This window comes from Panthera leo, chromosome E1 (assembly GCF_018350215.1).
Source record: "Panthera leo isolate Ple1 chromosome E1, P.leo_Ple1_pat1.1, whole genome shotgun sequence".
Taxonomy (NCBI): Eukaryota; Metazoa; Chordata; class Mammalia; order Carnivora; family Felidae; genus Panthera; species Panthera leo.
In genome coordinates this window covers 54,767,647-54,789,855 of record NC_056692.1, presented here as the reverse complement: position 1 = coordinate 54,789,855, position 22,209 = coordinate 54,767,647, and the positions used below count along the sequence as shown (strand labels likewise).

The 22,209-nt window shown below is 40.8% G+C and overlaps 1 protein-coding gene across 8 annotated transcripts in view; it reads left to right on the top strand.

Annotated features, from left to right (window-relative positions):
- Positions 1-22,209, top strand: part of CD300LF (CD300 molecule like family member f) — a 103,126-nt gene that overhangs the window by 40,492 nt on the left and 40,425 nt on the right. For 6 of the 8 annotated variants that reach the window (XM_042914620.1, XM_042914623.1, XM_042914622.1 and 3 more), the window contains exon 3: positions 7,360-7,533. The exons of 1 other annotated variant lie outside the window; for it this stretch is intronic. In XM_042914620.1, the coding sequence (XP_042770554.1) occupies positions 7,360-7,533 (174 nt within the window). Of the gene's footprint in view, positions 1-7,359; positions 7,534-19,802; positions 20,054-22,209 lie in introns of all 8 variants that reach the window. One more of the 8 variants, XM_042914625.1, reaches the window with a different exon arrangement.

The window sequence follows — 22,209 nt, the reverse complement described above, 5'->3', positions numbered from 1 at the left end:
AGTTATGGTTCTTTACATTTCATTTTCAAAGACTTGTATCACCAAGTTAAAAAATTTTATTCTTTTTAAAAATAAAAACTCCATTGCTAAAATCAGGCATTGTTTTAATCTGTACTTTGCCATTGTATGCATTTGTTGTTTTCTCTGAAGTTTCTGATTGCCTTTCAATTTGTTTATTGGAAGAAGAGATACATACCTTCTTCTTTGTATCTTTTATATTGTCAATATCTTCACTTTTCTTTTCTCTTGGAAACCATTTAATTCCTTTCTTTAAATTTTTTTTTTACATTTTTATTTATTTTTGAGAGACAGAGAGAGACAGAGCACAAGTGGGGGAGGGGCAGAGAGAGAATGAGACACAGAATCTGAAGTAGACTCCAGGCTCTGAGCTGTCAGCACAGAGCCCAATGCAGGGCTTGAACTCACAAACTGTGAGATCATGACCTGAGCTGAAGTCAGTCGCTTAACAGACTGAGCCACCCAGGCTCTCTAATTCCTTTCTAATTCCTTTCAACCATTTCCTCGTCTGATGCGAATGTGTTTTTGTCCTAAATGTTTATTTATTTATTTATTTATTTATTTATTTATTTTTGAGAGAAGCGGGGGTGGGGGTGGGGAGAGGCAGAGAGAGAGGGAGAGAATCCAAGCAGGTTGTGCAGAGCTGTACATGGGGCTCGAACCCATGAACTGTAAGGTCAAGACCTAAGGTGAAACCAAGAGTTGGATGTTTAACCAAATGAGCCACCCAGGCACTACTCTAATTGCTTAAAGATTAAATTAAAGATTTAATTCCAGGGCTTCATCATTTGCTCAAGACTTACTTTCCAAGTTTTCTTCTCTATGATCTCACAGACCTCTCTGCTATAGGGCTTTATTTTCCTGCTTTAATCTGACCATGTTGCTTTCCGGGCCTGCTGCATGGCCATAACCCTGACATTTCCCTTTAGCCTTATTCCTATGTGGGTTCAGTATTCCCTGTGGTTTATACCTTCCTCTTTCTCAGTTTACTCCCTCATGAATTTGGCATACTTTTCTTGATTTACTCTTCATGGAAAGTATTTGAGGAAGTCACTTGAAAATGCACTCAAATAACCTCTTAAAAAATTATTTTTTATTTTTAAGTAATCTCTACACCCAATGTGGGTCTTAAACCCATAACCCCTAGACCAAGAGTCACATGCCCTACTGATTGAGCCAGCCAGTCACCCCACAACAAACTTCTTAAAAAGGGGGCATGGGAGGTGGACTTTCTGAGCCTTTGCATATCTGAAAATGTCCTTATTCTGTTCTTACTTGATTTCAGCTTGGTTTGGGATTCACAATGAAGATGATTTCCTATAAGCTTAAAGACATTACTGAATTGTCTTCTGGTACACTAACAGGAGGTAGTATTGTTAATTCGAGGTGTTGCTAACCGAAGGTCTGTTGCCAGACTAATTCCTCAGCTTTGGAAATGGGCTGTTTCATTATTTATTTTTCTTTGGCAACTTTTAGGATCTTTTCTTGATCCATAGTTTTCTGAAGTTTTATGTTACTTTATATAATTGTACACCTTTTTACATCTATTGTGCTGGGTACTCAGCAGACCCTTTTAGTTTGAAGATGTGTGTCACTTTTCCTCTCTGGGAAATTCTCTTCATTTTACTTTTTTTTCTCCCCTTAATTATCACTATTATTTTCTGAAGTTCCCAAGGAATGAGATGTTGCGCTTTCTGGATTGTTCCTTTTTTTAAATTATTAAATAAAGGTGAGTTTATCTATTTATTAAATAGGCTCCAAGCCCAACATGAGGCTTGAACGCATGACCCTGAGATCAAGAGTCACATGCTCTACCATCAGGGCTAGTCAGGCATCCGTGTTACTTTTGTTGTTTTTATTTTTTAATGTTTATTTATTTATTTTTAAGAGAGAGAGAGATCATGCGAGCAGGGCAGGAGCAGAGAGAGAGGGAGAGAGAGAATCCTAAGCAGGCTCCATGCTCAGTGTAGAGCTCAACATGGGGCTCTATCCTACACATGTGAGATCATGACCTGAGCTGAAATCAAGAGTTGGAGGATCAACCAACTGAGCCACCCTGGTGCCCCCTTTTTGCTCTTTAAAAAAAACCTCACATTTTACATCTCATTGTCTACTTGTTCTGTGAACTAGGACAGTTCCTCAACCTCATCTTTAAGCCCTCACATTACGTTTAAAAGTTTTAGCAAAGGGTGCCTGGGTGGCTTAGTTGGTTGAGTGTTGAATCTCAGCTCAGGTCATGATCTCACACTTTGTGAGTTCGAGCCCCACATCAGGTTCACTGCTGTCAGCGCAGAGCCTGCTTTGGATTCTCTGTCTCCCTCTGTCTCTGCTCATGCTCTTTCTCAAAAATAAATAAAAACATTTTTAAAAAGTTTTAGCAAAATTCCTTTCAATTTCTAAGAATTATTTTTTGTTCTTAATCAAAATGTTTAAATTGTGATAAAATATACACAATATGAAAGTCACCACCTTAACAGCTTTTTAAGTTTTATTTAATTCATTGATCTCTACACCTTGAATTCATTATTACCCTGGGATAAAGAGCTGGATGTTCTACTGACTGAGCCAGCCAGGCTCCCCAAACCTTAATGACTTTGTTTAAAGCTTATTTATTTATTTTGAGAGAGACAGAGAGAGTGTGAGAGGGGGAAGGGCAGAGAAAGAAGGAGAATCTCAAGCAGGCTCTGCTGTCAGTGCAGAGCCCATGTGGTGCTCAAACTCACAAAACCGTGAGATCATGACCTGAGTTGAAATCAAAAGTTTGAGGCTTAACTGACTGAGCCACCCAGGCGCCCCTTAATTTTTTTTAAGTTTATTTATTTAGAGTTAGAGAGTGTGCACACAAGTTGGGGAGGGGCAGAGAGAGAGGGAGAGAGAGAGAATCCCAAGCAGGCTCTGCACTGTCAGCACGGAGCCAGACACAGGACTCAAACTCATGAACCATGAGATCACGACATGAGCCAAAATCAAGAGTTGGACTCTCAACCAACTGAGCCACCCAGGCGCCCCCCACCTTAACGATTTTTAAGTGTGTAGTTTGGTAATGTTAACTGCATTCACATTGTTACGAAACCAATCTCCAGAACTCTTTTTATCTTCAAAAGAGAAACTGTACCCATCAAATAGTAACCCCTTATTTCCTGCCACCCCAGCCTCTGGCTACCACTACACTACTTTCAGTCTCTGAATCTGACTGTTCTAGGTAGCTCATTGGAGTGGAATCATAGAGTATTTTTTTGTTACTGGCTTATTTCACTTACCATAATATATTCAAGGCTCATCCATGTTGTAGCAGGTTCAGACTTTCCCTTTTATTTTTTAAATGTTTTTATTTATTTTTGAGAAAGAAAAAGAGACAGATCATGAGTGGGGGAGGGGCAGAGAGAAAGGGAGACACAGAATCCAAAGTAGGCTCCAGGCTCTGAGCTTTCAGCACAGAGCCTGATGCGGGGCTCGAACTCACAAACCATGAGATCATGACCTAAGCTGAAGTCAGACACTCAACTGACTGAGCCACCCAGGCATCCCAGACTCTCCTTTCTTTTAAAGGCCAAATAATATTCCATTGTATGTATGTGCCACATTTTCTTTTCTTTTTTTCCAATTTTTTTTGTTAATCTTTTTTTAAAAATTAAGTTTTTAATTTTAATTCCAGTATAGTTAGCATACAGTGTTATATTAGTTTAAGATGTACAATATAGCCATTCAACAATTATATACATTACTCAGTGTGCTTTTATTCCCCATCACCAATTTCACCCATCCCCGAACCATCTCCCCTCTGATAACCATCAGTTGTTTTCTATAGTTAAGCGTCTGTTTCCTGGTTTCTCTCTCTTTCTTTATCCTTTACTTGTTTGTTTTGTTCCTTAAATTCCACATATGAGAGAAATCATGTCTTGTCTTTCTCTGACTGGCTTATTTCACTTAGCATTCTACTCTGTAGCCCCATCCATGTTGTTGCAAATGGCAAGATTTCATTCTTTTTTAATGGCTAACTAATATTACAGTGTGTGTGTGTGTGTGTGTGTGTGTGTGTGTGTATAAAGAAGTTGTGGTATACCACAACTTCTTTATTCATTCATTTATCAATGGACACTGCTGTTTCCATACTTTGGCTATTGTAAATAATGTTGCAATAAACATAGGGTGCATACCACATTTCCAGAAACCATTGATGGACACTGGGTTGCTTCCACCTTTTGGCTTTTGTGAAGAATGCTGCTGTGAACATGGGTGGACAAATATCTCTTCGACACAATGCTTTGAATTCTTTAGGGTAAATATCCAGAAGTGAAATTGCTGAATCATATGGTAATTCTATTTTTAATCTTTTGAAGAACCACCATGGTCAATGCCTTTTTATACCTTTGTATTATGGAAGTGGTATCTTCTCAAATCTCTCTGTTTTAAAATTTCTTTCCTGTTCCTGAATGATCTCTGCTTTGTTAGGGTCAGTTTTGCTATTTATTTATTTTCTTTTATGTTTCAGATTTTTAAAAAAAATCTAAGGATTTTTGGTTACCTTCATGCTTAATGAGGCATGGGAATGGCTCTGATATCTCTGTATGTGGGCAGGATTTGTAGCAGGTTAAAGTTTTAGAGGAGTGGTCAGGGAGTTTGTGCAGAGAGAGAGGGAGACACAGACAGAATCTGAAGCAAGTTCCAGGCTCTGAGCTGTCAGCACAGAGCCCAACGTGGGGCTTCAACTCACCAACTGGGAAATCATGACTTGAGCCAAAGTCTGAGGCTTAACCAACTGAGCCACCCAGGTGCCCCATACATTCTCATTTAATCTAACTAGTAATTCTATAAGATAGTTTTTGTTGTATTCATTTTACAGAAGTGGAAACAGGATCAGAGTTTTAAAAAGCTCACATAGCCGGCGCCTGGGTGGCTCAGTCTCTTAAACATGCAGCTTTGGCTCAGGTCATGAAATTGGGGTTCCTGAGTTCGAGAGTCCCGTGTCAGGCTCTGTGCTGACGGCTCAGAGCCTGGAGCCTGCTTCAGATTTTGTCTCTCTCTCTCTCTCTGCCCCTCCCATGCTCATGCCCTGTCTCTCTCTGTCTCTCAATAATAAATAAACGTTAAAAAATTTTAAAAAGCTCACATAGGGGGCGCCTGGGTGGCTCAGTCGGTTGAGCGTCCGACTTCTGCTCAGGTCATGATCTTACAGTCTGAGTTCAAGCCCCGTGTCGGGCTCTGTGCTGACAGCTCAGAGCCTGGAGCTTGCTTCAGATTCTGTGTCTCCCTCTCTCTCTGCCCCTTCCCTGCTCATGCTTTGTCTCTCTATGTCTCAAAAATAAATAAAAACTTTAAAAAAAACTCACATAGGAGGTTGGAATTTGAACCTAGGAATATGTGACTTCAGATTCCGTACTCTAAACCAATATACTTCTTTGAGTCTGAAAGTTTGAGCTGAACCTCATGTGGGGATTAAGTGGCAGTTTCATTTTGGGTCACAAGGAAATAATCTATAAACTGTAGTAACGAATGTGAAACAAGAGAACAGCTGAGTTCAATGGATTTGAAGAAAATACCCAGAATAAATCCTATAAGGATTTAATGCTGCAGGAAGTTGTGAAATGCAAATATGGGATGGGTTTCCTAACATTAAAGATCCAGCAACATCTCTCTTCCACTGAAAGGCTTGGCACTGCTCCCATGGCTAAGCTCTGGGCTCTTAATGTGAGTGAGAAAAGCACTACAGGGAAGGTGCAGCCTGTATATGCAGCCACCTGCCCTCTCCTCATGCTGCAAAGCTTGGATGGGGATAGAGATTATGAGTCATAGTGGCCTAGGAGGAACAATGGTGCTGTCCTCTTCCCTTGGGATTTTGGAGAAGATGGTTCCTTCCTTCATGCATTCGTTCTTAGCCAGGCGCTGTGGTAGGTGCTGGGGATAAACAGATAAAAGAGCCACAGTTCCTGCCTCTGAAGAGCTGACAGCCTACTAGGCATGGCTAAGACATATATATATATATATATATATATATAATGTGATAAGAGCCGTGATGGGATGTAAGGGAGACAGTATGGCGCAGTGGTTAAAAAAAATACAGACACAGGTCTGAATTCTAGCTCTGCCATTTTTTGTTTTTGCAACTTGATATATTAATTCACTTTGCTAACCTTCACTTTCCTCCTTCATTGGGTTATTGTGAGGAGTAAATGAAATAAGGCATGGGAAGTGCTCATCCCAGTGCAGTGCCTGGTATATATTGAGTGCTCAATATGGGGGGTCATTGTAGTGGATAATATGGACTGAATGTGCTGTAGGTCTGGAGAAGAGGGTGACCAACTCTGTCTGCCCAGAGGTGAGGAGGAAGATGGGGGGCAGGGAAGGCTTTACTCAAGAAGGTGCCTCCAAACACCAACTCTTCTTTCCCTCTTTTTTTTTTTTTTTTTTTTTCTGAGCAGCAGGCAAAAGTTTATTAGAGTATAAGATTAGAAAGGAAGAATAGTAGGAAAGTTCTCTTTACAGAGAGGGGAACATTTGAGAGGGAATGCCCCTCTTGTTTCCTGAGAAAACCCCCAAATGGTGTCTTCCATTGTCCTAGCACCCCACGGGGTCAAATTGGTGAAGTTCCAATAAGGGAGCTTCCAATAAGGGAGAATCTCTATAAGGTCAGGTGGGCAACTCTCCATGATACTAGATTCTTGCTGCCTTGTCTTCTCTAGCTTCTTTATTAGATATTTTCTGGGAGAGACACAGATAGATAATGAATGAATGAACTTTTATTATGACCACCATGTGCCAGGCTCTTTTGCATGTTATCTAATTTAACCTTGCTTAATAATCCTCTGGAGAAGGCTACTTTTCTTCATATTCTATGAGTGGTGGGGGTGAAGATCAGGGACAATAAGCTAATCAAGATTGAGCAGGTGGCAGATGGAGCTGAGATTCAGTCCCCATAAGTGTAGCCCCAAGTTGATAGGTTTTCCACATCCTGCAGCTGTCTTTTTCACATGGATCCTCAACCAGGAGTTGTGGTTCAGAAGGGGACTGTGGAGATTCATTCAGGGCTTTTAGCTCCATAGATGGAAAAATGCCCGGCATAGAGGACTTTTTTTAACTCTAAATTTCAACCTTTTCTTCCACTTGGTCAGGGTTGGGGAGAGGAGAGAAGCAGAGGGTGTTTTCCGTTCCAGAGATACCCAAGTACCACATCTGTGCCAACACCTCCATTACTGGTACATAATGGGAATGCCACAAAGCGAGAGCAGTGTTCTGGTGCCTCTCTTACCAGGAACCTGGGGAACTCCCATGGGCTAGGGCTCCATGCACCGGGGTCCTTGTAAATGGTCATTAGTATTGAGCTCTCTCTTGTTTCACCCACAGGCCAGCAACTATCAACCATGGGACAAACTGAACATCCAGGCAGGCACAGCCCCTCTACTGAGTTCAAAGCTCTTTGCAGCTCATGTTCTCCATCTTGTGGACATTTATCCCTGGCAGAGTCTCAGAAGTTGGTAACTGTGTGTTGGAGAACTACTAAGCTCATAGTCCAGGGAGGTGAGCTTCTTTTGCCCAATATGCAGGGAAGCTCAGGCAAAATGAGAAAGTCAGCAAACTACTTGTATTCTTCTTAGCCACCCCTTATGCTTTATCTCCTCTCTGTGGAGCTTAAACCCTTTTCCACATAAGAAAGAAATGATTTTTTCCATAGTCAGCAGCAGCAGGTGTGTGTGTGTGTGTGTGTGTGTGTGTGCACCTGTGTGTGTGCACCTGTGTGTGCGCGTGGGTGTGCATGTGCATCTCTGTGTAGGAGGTATCATATTTTTGAGGATCTGTCTGCTGGAATCACAGCCCACTTGGCCATGATCCTATTCTGGCAGGCCCTCTTACACAGCCTTCCACCTGCTTGCAGGGATCAGTGTATTCAGTTTCAGGTATTTTCCAGAAGAGGCAGAAGGTACTCTGGGCACAGACCTGAGCATCAAAACTTGGAAAAGAGAATTGAATCTTTCCTTCCAAGATCTGATAATGCAAGGATACTAAGCCATTTATGCATCTGTTAGCCAATTTTTTCTTTTCTTTCTTTCTTTCTTTCTTTCTTTCTTTCTTTCTTTCTTTCTTCTTTCTTTCTATTTGAGAGGGAGAGGGAGTGAGAGAGATTCTTAAGTAGGCTCCATGCTCAGCACAGAGCTGACACAGGGCTCTATCCCACAACCCTGGGATCATGACCTGGGTCATGGATGCTCAACTGACTGAACTACCCAGGTACCCTGCCAATGTTTTCTTTAAATTGGACCTTAGGGTGCACAGAACTGGAATAATCAAAATAACTGAACTCTGACACACTCATCACACTCATCCTTAAATGGTCCTTCCTTCCCTTCCCTCCCTCCCTCCTTCCCTTCCTTCTAATGTAATAAGAACCTAAAGCAAAAGCTAGGGCCATCACAATAACCTACATTTAACCATATTTCCACCCCTCACCCCACCCATCCCTCCTTCTGAGGTTGTGATCATCCTGATTCCTATGTCCATCACTCCTATCTTTTTATGTAGTTTTGTTGCATCTAAAAATACATTGCATTTCTAAAAATACATCTTGTATTTTAGGGTTTTTTTTGACTTAAAATTATATTGCTATAATTGTTTTTGCATGTTGCTGTAGGTTGTTGTTTTGAGTGCTGTGCATGTTTGGTTGAGTAAATGGATCACAAATTTTTCATTTGTTCTCTCACTGCAGGGGGCACCTGGTTTTTATCTGCTGTGAACAGCACTGTTGTGAGCTTTCTCCTACATGTCTTTGGTGCATGCATGAATGTTTGTCTTTATTTCTCTGTCTTCAAAGCATTTATTCAAACTCCCTGCATGTGCTGTCCTGGTCTTGGTGGAGAGTGTGGCATTCCTCATGTCAAACCATGCTGGGGAATGGGGTGCCTGGCTGGCTCAGTCGGTAGGGCATATGAATCTTCACCTTGGGGTGGTGGGTTTGAGCCCCACATTGGAAATACAGATTACTTAAAATTATAAACTAGTTAAAACAACAAATTGGTTCTTAAAAAAAACATGTTAGGGGATAAGGCTGCAAGGCATTCTGATGGAAAGAGATGTGACATGTTGAAACAAACCAGGGATTTTGGTTCAAATCGACCTGATTTAAGGTCCACCTGGGCCACTTACCAGGTCTATGAATTGGGCAATTTCTTGACATCTTTGAGTCTCAGTGTTGTCATTTTTAAAAAAAGTTTCTTTGTTTTGAGAGAGAAAGAGTGTGCATGCACATGCATGCACAAATGAGGATGGGGCAGAGAGAGAGGGAAAGAGAATCTCAAGCAGGTTCCTTGCTGTCAGCATGGGGTCTGATGTGGGGCTTGATCTCATGAACTGTGAACCAAAAGCAAGAGACAGGCACACAACTGGCTGAGCCACCCAGGTGTCCCTCAGTTTTGTCATTTTTTAAAACTATTTTTTAATGTTTTTATTTATTTTTGAGAGAGAGAGACAGAGAGAGCAAATGAGGAGGGGCAGAGAGAAAGGGGGATAGAGGGTCCAAAGCGGGCTCTGTGCTGATAGCAGAGAGCCCAGTGTGGGGCCTGAACTCACAAACCACGAGATCATGACCTGAGCTGAAGTTGGACGCTTAACCGACTGAGCCACCAGGAACTCCTCAGTTTTGTCATTTTTAAAATGGGAAGGAATTATACCTCCTGACAGGGTTGTGAGGAATAAATGGGCAAAAGGATGTTTGGCATATAGTTGGTGCTCAATCCATGGGAACTGCTATTAACCTGAGGTGTAATGTGAGCTCCTTGCACAGGCTGAGTGTCCATTCGGCAGGGATACTGTAGAGGAGACTCAAATACTAGATTCGGAGGGAAGTGGTCTAGGAATATTTCCCAATAGAGACTTCAGATGGGTTCCTTCAAAAATGGGGAGGTTGGGTGTCCTTATCAAAAATAATTTCCCCTGACTTTCTGAATGAGAATCTCTTGGGGTGACACTTGGGAATTTGCATGACTATAATGTTCTGTGGGTGACTCTGACATGAAGACAAGTTTAGGAACTACTGGATTAGTGGCTTCTAACATCCCTTTTAACTTTTGTGCTTTGAGTAACTGTTCAGAAAGGGCTTCACTTCCCCAAGAGAGGTTAGGAGAACTGTGGAGCAGTAGGAGGATACTGAATGGAATTAAGAAGAGCATCTAGATTTCTTAGGAAAGGAGGGAGGGCATGACCCAGATGGCCACATGAGGTCACTCTAGGGAGCACCTTTTGTATAGAATACAGTGAGAATGACCCCCAGTCCCTCGGAGCTCAGCATAGTGCTCTATAAGATGAGTCCTCCTGAAACAGTGCAACATATTCCTATGTTTCTACTTAGGAAGAATGTGTACTTATATTCTTTTTCTCTAGAGTTAGACTAACTGGCTTTGAATCTTGATCCATCCCTTACTGTTGTGTGACTTTGGGCATGTCACTACAACTTCTCTGTGACTCAGTTACCCCATCTGTAAGATATGGATGATAATATATATACCACACAGGGCTGTTGTAAGGATAAAGTGGGTTAATATATAAGACTTAATAAAAAAGCTTCTGTAGTGTATTGCACTTAGAAAGTGAAAGGTTGGTGTTACTTCCATCATCATCATCATCATCATCATCATCATCACTATTCTGCCATACATTTCACTTATAGGATTCTATGAATCTAAAATGAATCTAAAATGCATCTAAAAATGCAACCAGTTCTGGGGTGTCGGGATGGCTCAGTCAGTTGAGTGCTGACTTTGGCTCAGGTCATGATCTCGTGGTTTGTGGGTTCAAGCCCTAGGTCAGGCTCTGTGCTGACAGCTAGGAGCCTGGAGCCTGTTTTGGCTTCTGTGTCTCCCTCTCTCTCTTTGCCCCTCCCCTGCTCACGCTCTCTCTCTCTCTCTCTTCTCTCAAAAATAAAATAAACATTAAGAAAACATTTAAATGCAACCAGTCCTGTTTAGAAAATAATAAAAGAAGGATTGCTATTATTTTCCTTTCCCTACTATTTTGAGCAAGGAAAGATAGTATTCCTGAGTAAAATATAAATGTGAAAAGGATTGCTAGTTAATCTCCAAATATTTGTTCTTTCCTGGTTTTACAGTAATGGAAGTTTTAGCTAGGCACATGGTTAAGGAGTAAAAAAAAACACAAAACATTTCCTAGCCTCCTTGCAAGTCGGTGAGGTGACATAACTAAGTCCTGGCCAAGAGGATGAGTGGAAGCCACATTTCTAACTTCTGAGTCATGCCCTTAAGAAGAAAGGAGCAAGCCCTCTCCTTCCCTTCTTCTCTTCCTTTTCCTGGGAAGTGGAGGTGGTGGAGGAAGGTGAAGCATCCACCTTAGACCTTGAGATGGAAGCCAGGTCCTGAAGATCATGGAGTCATGGGTGAGAAGGGCCCTAAGATCCATGGAGCTGCCATGTCAGTTTTGGACTGTTTACCTTTGGATATTATAAGAAAGATGAATGCACATTTCTGTCTTGTGTATGTTATTGTTACATTGGCTTTTAATACAATACCTGAATTGGTATTCTACATAATGTAGTTGTTATGTATGTAAAAAGTAAACATTCTACCAGGTGGTCAAAAGAGCAAAGGAGTAGGTAAGGAGAGGAGGAAAAATACTTATTTGAGTGATGTAAAGATAGAAATATGGGGATGAAAAAATGGGAACAGGTCTAGGGTGAGGCAAGAGAGGTGGCTAGGGACAGTCACTCTCAGGGTCATTCAAGATTTCTTAAATTTTGTGCCCTGGGTGCCTCTCTTATAGTCTTAACCATGGAAGGAAAAGAGATAGGGAATAGAGGGATCAGAACTGAGAAGAGGGATGATCGTAACATGGAAAGAGAGGAGAGAGTGGGGTGAGCTGGGTGGAGAGGAATTACAGGAGAAAGAAGGTAGAGAGGAAAGGGCAAAAGGAAGGAGTAAGGGTGCTCTTCAACTTGGTTGAAGTTGAACCAATCTTCAACTGGTTCAACATGGAAGTTTTTAATTCAGAGAGAGTATACCTTTACACTTGATATTTTAAAAGTGGGAACAGATAGAAGGTCTTATTTCATCTACCAGCTCTAAAAATTAGGGATAGACAGGGAGGAAAACACTGTTGAAAAAACTAAACAAGGAGGATGTGACAAAGGACGGGGATGTGTGACAGTCAGGTGAATGTCAGCAACCTGACACCTCACAGCCAAATTTGAAGTGAGGTTACAGGGCATTGGTTGTGGCTGAGAGGCGAACCTATTTTTATGAGATATCTGAGGAGGGAACTTAGGTCACACATTCTTCCCATTTACAGGAGGCAAATGCATGTGTCAGTGCTTTTGTGTTTTGTCCTGTCCTCTATTGCACCACAGTGTGCCAGGTGGTCAATGGCTGTGAGACACATTAAATAAGGTCAGCCTGGAAAAATCCCCAGATTCTAGCACTGCCTATGTTTGATATATATCCAGTCATCACATGACATCATTGCCTGCCTTGAAGTTTTCCTATAGCTCAAGGCATGGAGAAGGGGAGATCCAGGCTTCAGGGATGGGTCATGGGGTTAGAGGGCAGCCCACTGGATATTGCAGTTCTCTGGAATTGCTGTTTGGTCCACAGTTAATGGTTGTGCCCAAAAACATAATTTAAATAAGGCTTTGTTTCCTTCAGAGAGATGCGAGAGAGTCTTGGTAGGAATGAAGGTAGATGGTAGTAGACATAGGAGAAGAGACCATTTTTTCCTTAGGGAAAGGCCCTAAGAAAGGGGCCTTATTCTGATATCTCTTTCCACACTGAGATTCTTCCAGTAGTAAAGCTCTGTGTTTCTCTTATCACTGTGTTCTTGAGCACCTGCTGTGCTCAAGGAGATACATGGTATGGAGTCATTTGTCTACAAGCCCTACCTGCCTCAGTAGATTGTTGACTCCTTGAGAGCAATACCCATGCTGGCTTCTTCGTTGCCTCCATCAAAGCACTCAGATGTGCCTTATTTATCCTTTGGATAAATAATGATTAAATAAGATGCAATGACAAGGCACAGGCAACAAGTAATTTTGGTATGTGTTGAGAATCCATCCTGGACACAGAACTTGGTTTGGGCTGTAAAGAAGGCTTCTTGGGTATTTTTGTTTATCATGGAAGTGTTGGCTTTTGTTTTCCCTCTTATCTCCAGAGACGCTGTCAGCCTCATGAGACGAAATCATCAATCAACATTTACTCTCCAGATACCGTCCTTTGCCAGACACACAGGATGCACTTAATCAACCTCTTCATTTAGTTTATGTTTCAGGTAGAAGCAAGATGAGAAAGATTTCCCCCATCTATCAATTCCTGCTTCTACTTCTGATTTCCATATGGAAAAACAACTCTCAACTCAAAAATAAGCATATTTAAGGATTATTTTCTTGGAATCTTGGGGATGAAAGGATATTAAGAAATTAGGTGTTCTAAGGAAAATGGTCATGATGGAGAAAAAGAGACAATTTGTATAATAGGATCTCAATTTCAGAAAAATAATATACATCTAGAATAAGTAGGGAAGTACTATTACCAGAATATTAACAGTAAGGTAATTGGATTGTGGTGATTTTTGTTTTCTGCCTTCTGGATCTTGAAAATTTTCTATAGTGAATATATGTTACATTTAAATCAGGAAACAAGACTTAAAAAAATAACTAAAGAAATTCTCTTTCTTAAGCTGGGTAGGGGGCACACAGATGTGCATTTTATTATTATTCTTTATCATTTACTTACAGGTTATACATACACTTTGTATAAAATATTTAACAGTCCAATTTTTTTCAATTGCAGAACCTTTTGTTTAAATAAAATATAATCTGGATGCTCTCTTAATTATTTTTTTTAACGTTTATTTATTTTTGAGACAGAGAGAGACAGAGCATGAACGGGTGAGGGTCACAGAGAGAGGGAGACACAGAATCTGAAAATGCTCTCTTAATTAAAGCAAGGCATTCCCTGGAGGTTAGCCTAACATGTGATCTATCCTAGAAAATGTTCCATATGTACTAGAGAAGAATGTGTATTCTGCTGCTGTTGTATGGAATGTTCTGTATGCCAGTTAGGTCCATTTGGTTCAAGTCCAATGTTTCCTTGTTGATTTTCTGTCAGGATGATCTATCCACTGTTGGATGTGGAGTACTGAAACCCTCTCCTATTATTGCATTGTTGTCTAGTTCTCCCTTTATATCTCTTAGTATTTGCTTAATATATTTAGGTTCTCTGATGTTGGGTGCATATATATTTATGATTGTTGTATCTCCTTGATGAATGAACACTTTATCATTATAGAATGACCTTCTTTGTCTCTTATTACCATTTTTAGCATAAAGTCTTTTTTTTTTCTGATATAAGTATAGCCACCCCTGTTTTCTTTTGGTTTCCACTTGAATGGAGTATCTTTTTCCATTCCTTCATTTTTGAGCCTAGGTGTGTCCTTAAAAACTGAAGTGAATCTCTTGTAGGCAGAATTTGGTTGGGTCTTATTTTTAGCTATCCAGCCAGTCTGTGCCTTTTGATTGGAGAATTCAATCCATTTAATTTAGAATAATTATTGATATGTAAGGACTTAATAATGCCATCTTGTTTATTGCTTTGTGGCTGTTTTGTAGAATCATTGTACTCTTTTTCCTCTTTTTTGGCCTATCTTTATGAATTGGTGATTTTCCATGGTGGTATGCTCTAATTCCCTTCTATTTATATTTTGTGAACTTACCAGAGTTTTTTGTTTGTTTGTTTGTTTGGTTGGTTGGTTGGTTTTGTTGTTACCATGACACATTCATAAAGCATATTATAGATTGAAAAGTCTATTTTAAGCTGATAGCAACTTAACTTTGACTACATACAAAAGCTTTACCCTTTTACTCCCACCTTCTATGTGTTTGATGTCATCTTTGCCTGTGTTTTTGAATGTATTTGTTAACAAATTATTGTAGTTATAATTTTTAATACCTTTTCTCTTTAACATTTATACCAGAGTAGTTAGCACACCATCATTTTATAAAATTACAGTTTTTTAAATCTAACTGTATGTTTATCTTTACCAGTATGTTGTATATTTTCATATGTTTTCATGTTACTAGTGTCTTTTCATTTCAACTTGAAGAACTCCTTTCATCTTTTCTTGTAAGTCAGATATAGTGGTAATGAACTGCCTCAGCTTTTCTTTGTCTGGAAATGTCTTTGTTTCTCCCTTATTTCTGAAAGACAGCTTTGCCAGATAAAGTATTTCTTCCAACATTTTGAATATATCATTCCACTCTCTCCTGATCTGTAGAGTTTGGGCTGATAAATTTACCAATAGCTTAATGCGGGTGCCATTGTAGGTTGCAATCTTTTTTTCTCGCACTGCCTTTAGGAATTCTCTCTGTCCTTGACTTTTGACAGTTTTATTATAATGTATCTTGGGGAAGGTTATTTTGCATTGAGCTAATGATCTATTAGCTTCATAAAGTTGGGTGTCTAAGTGTCTCCTCAGGTTTGGGGAAGTTCTCAGTGATTATTTCTTTAAATAAGCTTTTGGCCTCCTTCTATCTCTTTTCTCCTTATGCAACTCCAATTATTCTGATGTTTGTACTTCTGATGAGGTCTCATAGATCATGTGGTATTTCTTTGCTCTTTTTCATTCTTATCTCTTTGCTCTTTTCTCAGATTATTTCAAAATCTCTATCTTGTACATCAGTGATTCTATCTTCTGTTTGGTCTATTCTGCTGTGATGCTCTCCTATTGCATTTAAAAATTTTATTCACTGAATTCTTCAGCTCCAGAATTTCTATTTGGCTCTTTTTTTAAAAAATGATTTCTGTCCCTTCTTTATTTTATTTTTTTTACGTTTTATTTATTTATTTTGAGAGAGAGACAGAGAGTGCACATGTGCACGCAAGCAGGGGAAGGACAGAGAGAAAGAGAGAGAGTGAATCCCAAGCAGGCTCCATGCTCAGTGCGGAGCTGATGTGAGGCTTGATCCTATGACTGTGAGATCATGGCCTGAGCCAAAATCAAGAGTTGAACCCTTAACTGACTGAACCACCCAGGCACCCCTGATTTCTATCCCCTCTTTAAATTTCTTATTTTGTCCATGTACTGTTTTCCCAATTTTGTTCAATTGTTTTTCTGTGCTTTCTTATTTGAGACCTTAAAGCAGCTATTTCAAACTCTTTATCAAGTAGATTGCAGAATTTTGTGTCTTTGAGTTTGGTTACTAAAAGATTACTGTTTTCTTTTGATGAGGTCGTGTGTCCTTTATTCTTCATGTTCCTTGGAGATTTGTGTAGCTGTTTTCTCATTTTAGTAGCAATCGCCTCTTCCAATCTTTACTAGTTGGCCTCAGCTAGGAGATATTTTCATTGGTTCTCTTATGTCTGGGACTTTCTCCAACCTTGTATGGATACGCCCACTTCCTGCTTCTTGCTCCCTTTTGTGGCAGAATTCTTAGGTTTGTATGTCTATCTTACAATGCACTGGCTGTTGGAAACCTCTCTTCTTTTCCAGAAGGTGGCGTTATAGCTCAAGTTTGTAGTTCCATTTCCCATAGGGCCAGGCCTGTTTTCTGAGTGCATTCCTTCCTGGTCTACCAGAGGCTGCTCTTGCCACCCACTTGGGAGCTTGCCCAAAGAACTGGCTGCAGGGTGGGTGGGGAGGTATAGGTTTAACACCTGGGGTCTTTAGGGTTCCCACAGTCCAGGCTGGGGGGTCCTTGAGTCAGGTTTTCTCATCAGCTCATAGGGGAGTTTCCTGTTTGCAGTCAGCAAGAACCACATCCCTTTAATGCCCTTTGATATTCTTATCTGCCTCTTTCTTGGTTTCTTTCCTGGCCCCTGTCATGGAGAACATGCTTAAATAGTCTGGTTGTTGCAGGAGGGAAATGGGTTTTCCAAGCAGTGACCCACACAGCTGGAGAAGCCAGGCACTCACTCACCCCCACTCCTTTCCCCTCTGGAGAGGTCGCTGCAGGCTAGTTCAGCCCCACACTCTGCTGCCTTGGGGGAGGGGTTGTGCTGGCAAAGTTCCTCTTATCTTCTTTCATGTGTCCAAATTTGTATTTTTTTTTTCTCCCCTGGAGTGCTGGAATCTCTCCTTGGGAAGTCTGGACTTCTACAAAGGCTCTCTCATTCATGGGTATCTGCCCACTAACACCCCTCAGATGTTCCCCAAATGCAAGTGGGGAGGGTGGGGGCTAGCTCATTGGCTACTGCTGGTTCTGCAGTCCTTACCAAGGTCTGTCTGCCTACTACTCATTGCACAAATGGGCAACACTCTTCCTGGGTCTCTTGGTGTATGGTACTAGATTCCATAACTTCCACAGAGACACTATTGTTTGTGGACAGATGCCAATTTTTAGTTGTTAAAAGGGAGAGAGATAAAAAGGAGGAATGCCATATGCCACCATGATACTCTCATTTTTTTTAAGTTTATTTATTCATTTTTGAGAGTGGGAGAGAGCATGTACACAGGGAAGGGGCAGAGAGAGAGAGAGAGGGAGAGAGGGAATCCCAAGGAGGTTCTGCATTGTCATTGCAGAGCCTGATGCAGGGCTCAAATTCATGAACCAACCGTGAGATTATGACCTGAGCCAAAATCAAGAGTCGGATACCCAATAGACTGAGCCACCCAGGCGCCCTTCTCTGTCTAATTTCTTTTTATCACTGGATGATATTCCTTTGTATGATGCACCACAGGTTGTTTATCGATTCACTTATTGAAGGACATTTGGATTGCTTCCAATTTATGGCAATTATGAGTAAAACTGCTATAGACATTTGTGTTCAAAGTGCTCTGTTAGGGGTGCCTGGATGGCTCAGTTGGTTAAACATCCAACTTCGGCTCAGGTCATGATCTCACGGTCCGTGAGTTCGAGCCCCGCGTCGGGCTCTGTGCTGACAGCTCGGAGCCTGGAGCTTGCTTCCGATTCTGTGTCTTCCTCTCTCTCTCTCTCTGCCCCTCCCCTGCTCACCCTCTGTCTCTGTCAAAAATAAAATAAAACATCAAAATAAAAAAAAAATTAAAAAAAAAAAAACAAACCAAAGTGCTCTTTTAACCCTTCAAGGAGACCCTACAACTAGCACTTGTGGTTTGTGACACACTGATTTCTTCTCCATGACCACAGTGCTCTTGGTGGTTTTTCAGGCTACAAGAACAGAAAATTGCCATACTATTGTTTTTTAGCACTTGCTTGCCAAACACTTGCTTCTCAGTTTCTTCCAGAAAAAAAAAAAGTCAGCTGAATAAAAAATGATTGGGGTTGTGAGTGGAAGCCACAATGATGAGAGATATACATGAAATAAGAGAATGTAGTCCTTTGTCTCTGCAGGGTAGGCCCAGATGGAGTCTAACATGACTGGCCTGTGTAGAGGGAAGAAGTGAGTCTTGTGGCCAGAAACATGAACCTGTTTGTGTTGTGGTCACTTTCCTTTTCTCTCTTCCCAGTGCCTGGGGCAGAAGTGTTGATGGAGAATTGAGTAAAAATGGTATCAGGGATAACAATTGAAATGACAAAGACTTTCAGGTTACTTCTGCAGCCATTTATATGTGCTTAGTAGAACTGATAAAATCACCTGTGTTATTCCAGAGATTGTTAATTCCAACCACTCTTGCATATAACATTTTATAAAGTTTTATTTTGAAATTTTAGATAACACAGCACTTCATAGTTTGCAAAGAACTGTCTACTCATCAACTCATTTATTTCTCATGACAACAATACATGAGAAAGCTGAGGCTCAGAGTTTATTTACCTGCCCAAGGTCATTTAGCAAGTGAATGGCAGAGCTGAGAGTAGAACACAAGGGTTTTGACTCCCAATCCAGTGCTCTTCCCAACTGCTTGAGTTCAGGGACAGTTGAGGAAAGTGGAAAGACCAGTGGATGCGAATGGGGTGGTGAGGACAGCATTAGGGGGCATGCACAGAGAAAGGTGCTCAGGTGGTGGTGGCAGGTGGTAGACAGGGATAGGCAAGAGTCTCTTGTTTTTAGTCTGAGCTTGGTGGGTTGTCTCAGTTCAGTGGATATCACCATGCTTCATGGCAGAACTTAGCTTTGATGGAAGAGAATTCGATTTTGTTTTGTTTTTCTTTCTTTCTTTTTAATAATTTTATTTCATTTTTAAAAAGATTTTATTTGTTTATTTATTTATTTAATTTTTTAAGTAGGTTTCACAACCAGCATAGAGCCCAGCGCACGGCTTGAACTCAAAACCCTGAGATCAACACCTGAGCTGAGATCTGGGCCACCCAGGCACCCCTTATCTTATTTTTTAAAGTAGGTTCCACAGCCCAGCATGGGGATTGAACTCATGACCATGAGATCAAGAGTCGCGTGCTCTACAGACTGAGACAGCCCAATGTGCCCCTCAATTTTGTTTTTTCATTTCAGCAAACATTTGCTCACCTAAGTCCTCGGTCATGTACTAGAGAAAAGGGGATAAGACTCACTGTCACAAGGAGAAGAGTTGATTAATGGCAGTGATGAGAGTATTTCACCTCATCCACAACCTCCAAGAGACTGATTTATAAGCCAGGTTTCCAATTTATTTATTTGCGATGGGAAATATTTGTGACATGATAACTGGTGATCTTTACTTACCAAGTGGAAGGTCTGTTCAGGAGACCAAATGATCATTCTGAACATTGCTTGAAGATAGAATTAGTAACCAGGAATGGTAGTCAAAAGTCACCTGTGTCAAGCTGATTCGGTTTGCTTTTGTTTCTTTAATGGTGTGCTATGTTTGTCTCAGTAATAGGCTTGTCACTAACATGTTGTTACTCCCAACCATTTTTTTCTGGATTCGTTTATGGCTATTAGATATGATTGTCCTGTCACATCCAACCTTGTGACCTAGAGACAGTGCCTGGGGCTGACACGGATGTGGATTCTGGAATCTGGTGATCAACATTTGAATCCCAACCCCGTCACTCACTGTGACTCATGCAAACACTTAACCTGCTTCTTCTGTAACTGAGGCTGAGATTATTTCTGGAGAAATTCCCTGCGGCTCTTGGCCACAGCCACATGCCGAGATGAGATTGAAGATCACCCCAGCCTGGACTATGATGGTAACTAGTCAGAAATGCATGTTAATAGATAGACAACAGATAAAATATGGGATCTGGAATGAGGGAAAAGTCCGCAACCGTCAAGAGGAATGATCTTCAACTTCCGGGAGGAAGCTCAGAATTTTGATGTTTAGCTGAAAAAGCCACTGAATATGAGGCTGACAAATTCAAAATTCATGTAAAATAAATATTCAAGAAAGCGTGTTTGTATGAGTGAAAGGGAGGGGATGTAGGGTCACAGGAGAAGACAAAAAGCAAAGTAAAAATAAAATAAAAGCCAAAGCCAGAGCCACAAACTGATATTTGTGATTGATTTCAGTTCTATGTGCCGAGATCCAGTGCAGAAAGTAACGGGAAGTGGGGCAGTGCCATAGGGCAGAGGTAAGGACATAAAGCAGATGTGAGATAGTGTGGAAACCTCAGGACAGGCCTCCTGCAAATAAATGCTGCAAATAAATGCCCATTCCGGCTCTTGCTTCTTTATCTTTCTGATAATTATGCTCGCTTTCACTTAACTACTTCCTGGTGGCATATCAGGTGGTAACTGAACTTCACAGATCATGGTGTTGGGGCAATGAGCTGTGGGCCTTACTGCTTTGGTATAGATTTCTATGGCTGTTAGTTTTACAAAGTAGGAGTTCATAGGACAGAACTTTACAGCAGTGATATAAGACTTTATAGATGAGGACACAGAGCCTGAATTTTTTATTTTGTCATTCTAGTGGCTGTGAAGTAGCATGCCTTGTGGGGGTTTTTTTGGGGGGGACATTTAAAATTTTTATTTAACTTAATATATATTTTTTTAGTGTTTATTTATTTTTGAGAGAGACAGAGCATGAGCGGGGGAGGGGCAAAGAGAGAGGGAGACACAGAATCTGAAACAGGCTCCAGGTTCTGAGCTGTCAGCATAGAGCCTGACGTGGGGCTCATATTCACGGACTGTGAGATCATGACCTGAGCAGAAGTCGGATGCCCAACTGACTGAGCCATCGAAGTGCCCCACTTAACTTAATATTAATATCTGATCTGCCAATACCCTATTTATGTTCCTACCTTGTCTGTGAAATAAATTCATAAAATCATTGAAGTTAGTGATAGCACTAAGTCTCTAGTAGCTGGGTGGAGAGACAGGAGGAGTGGGTCTGTACGTATGTATGACCAAATCATTTTTCTGAAGATTATAATGTTTCAAACAGAGGTAATCTCTTAAGCACCAAAGTGTCCATTTCCGTGGCATTAAGTATATTCACATTTTTGTATAGCAATCAACAACATTCCTGTTGTGGCTTTAAATCGAATTTCTCTGATGACTAATGAAGCTGCACATGCTTTGCATATGCTCATTAGCTACTCATAGATCTTCCTTGGTGAAGTGTCAGTTCCAATCTGTGGCCTATTTTAAAAAACTTAGTTGCTCACCTTTGTTATCAGTGATTTATACGAGTTCTTTATATATTCTAGATGTTCAATGTCTATAGTCCATGGCAAGACACATGTTTTGCATATATTTTCCCCCTGCCTCTTCATTTTTTAAGTGATGTCACTTAATGAACAGGAAACTTCCATTTGGATGAAATCCAATCTGTAATTTATGGGGGTGCTTTTTGTGTCCTAAGAAAGTAATTGCCTACTTCAAGGCTGCAAAGATATTCTCTTTTATGCTTTTTTCTGAAAGCCTTATGGATCTGGCTTCTATGTTTGGGTCTGTGGTCCTTTTAAAATTAATTAATGAATTCTAATTAATCATGTGTATGGAGTGAGTAGAGGTCAAGGTTCATTTTTTTCCCACGTGGATATTTACTTGTTCCAGCACTTTTTCCTTTTGCATGGAATTGCCCTGGTGTCTTGATGGAAAATCAATTGACTGGGGGCGCCTGGGTGGCTCAGTCAATTAAGCGTCTGACTTCGGCTCAGGTCATGATCTCACGGTTCATGAGTTGGAGCCCTGTGTCGGGCTTTGTGCTGATAGCTCTGAGCCTGGAGCCTGCTTCAGATTCTGTGTCTCCCTCTCTCTCTATCCCTCCCCTGCTTGTGCTCTCTCTCTCTCTCTCTTAAAAGTAAATAAATGTTAAAAAAAATTTTTTTTAAGTAAAAAGAAAATCAATTGACCGTGTACATGTGAAGTTTGTTTTCGGAGTCTCTATACAGTTCCATGG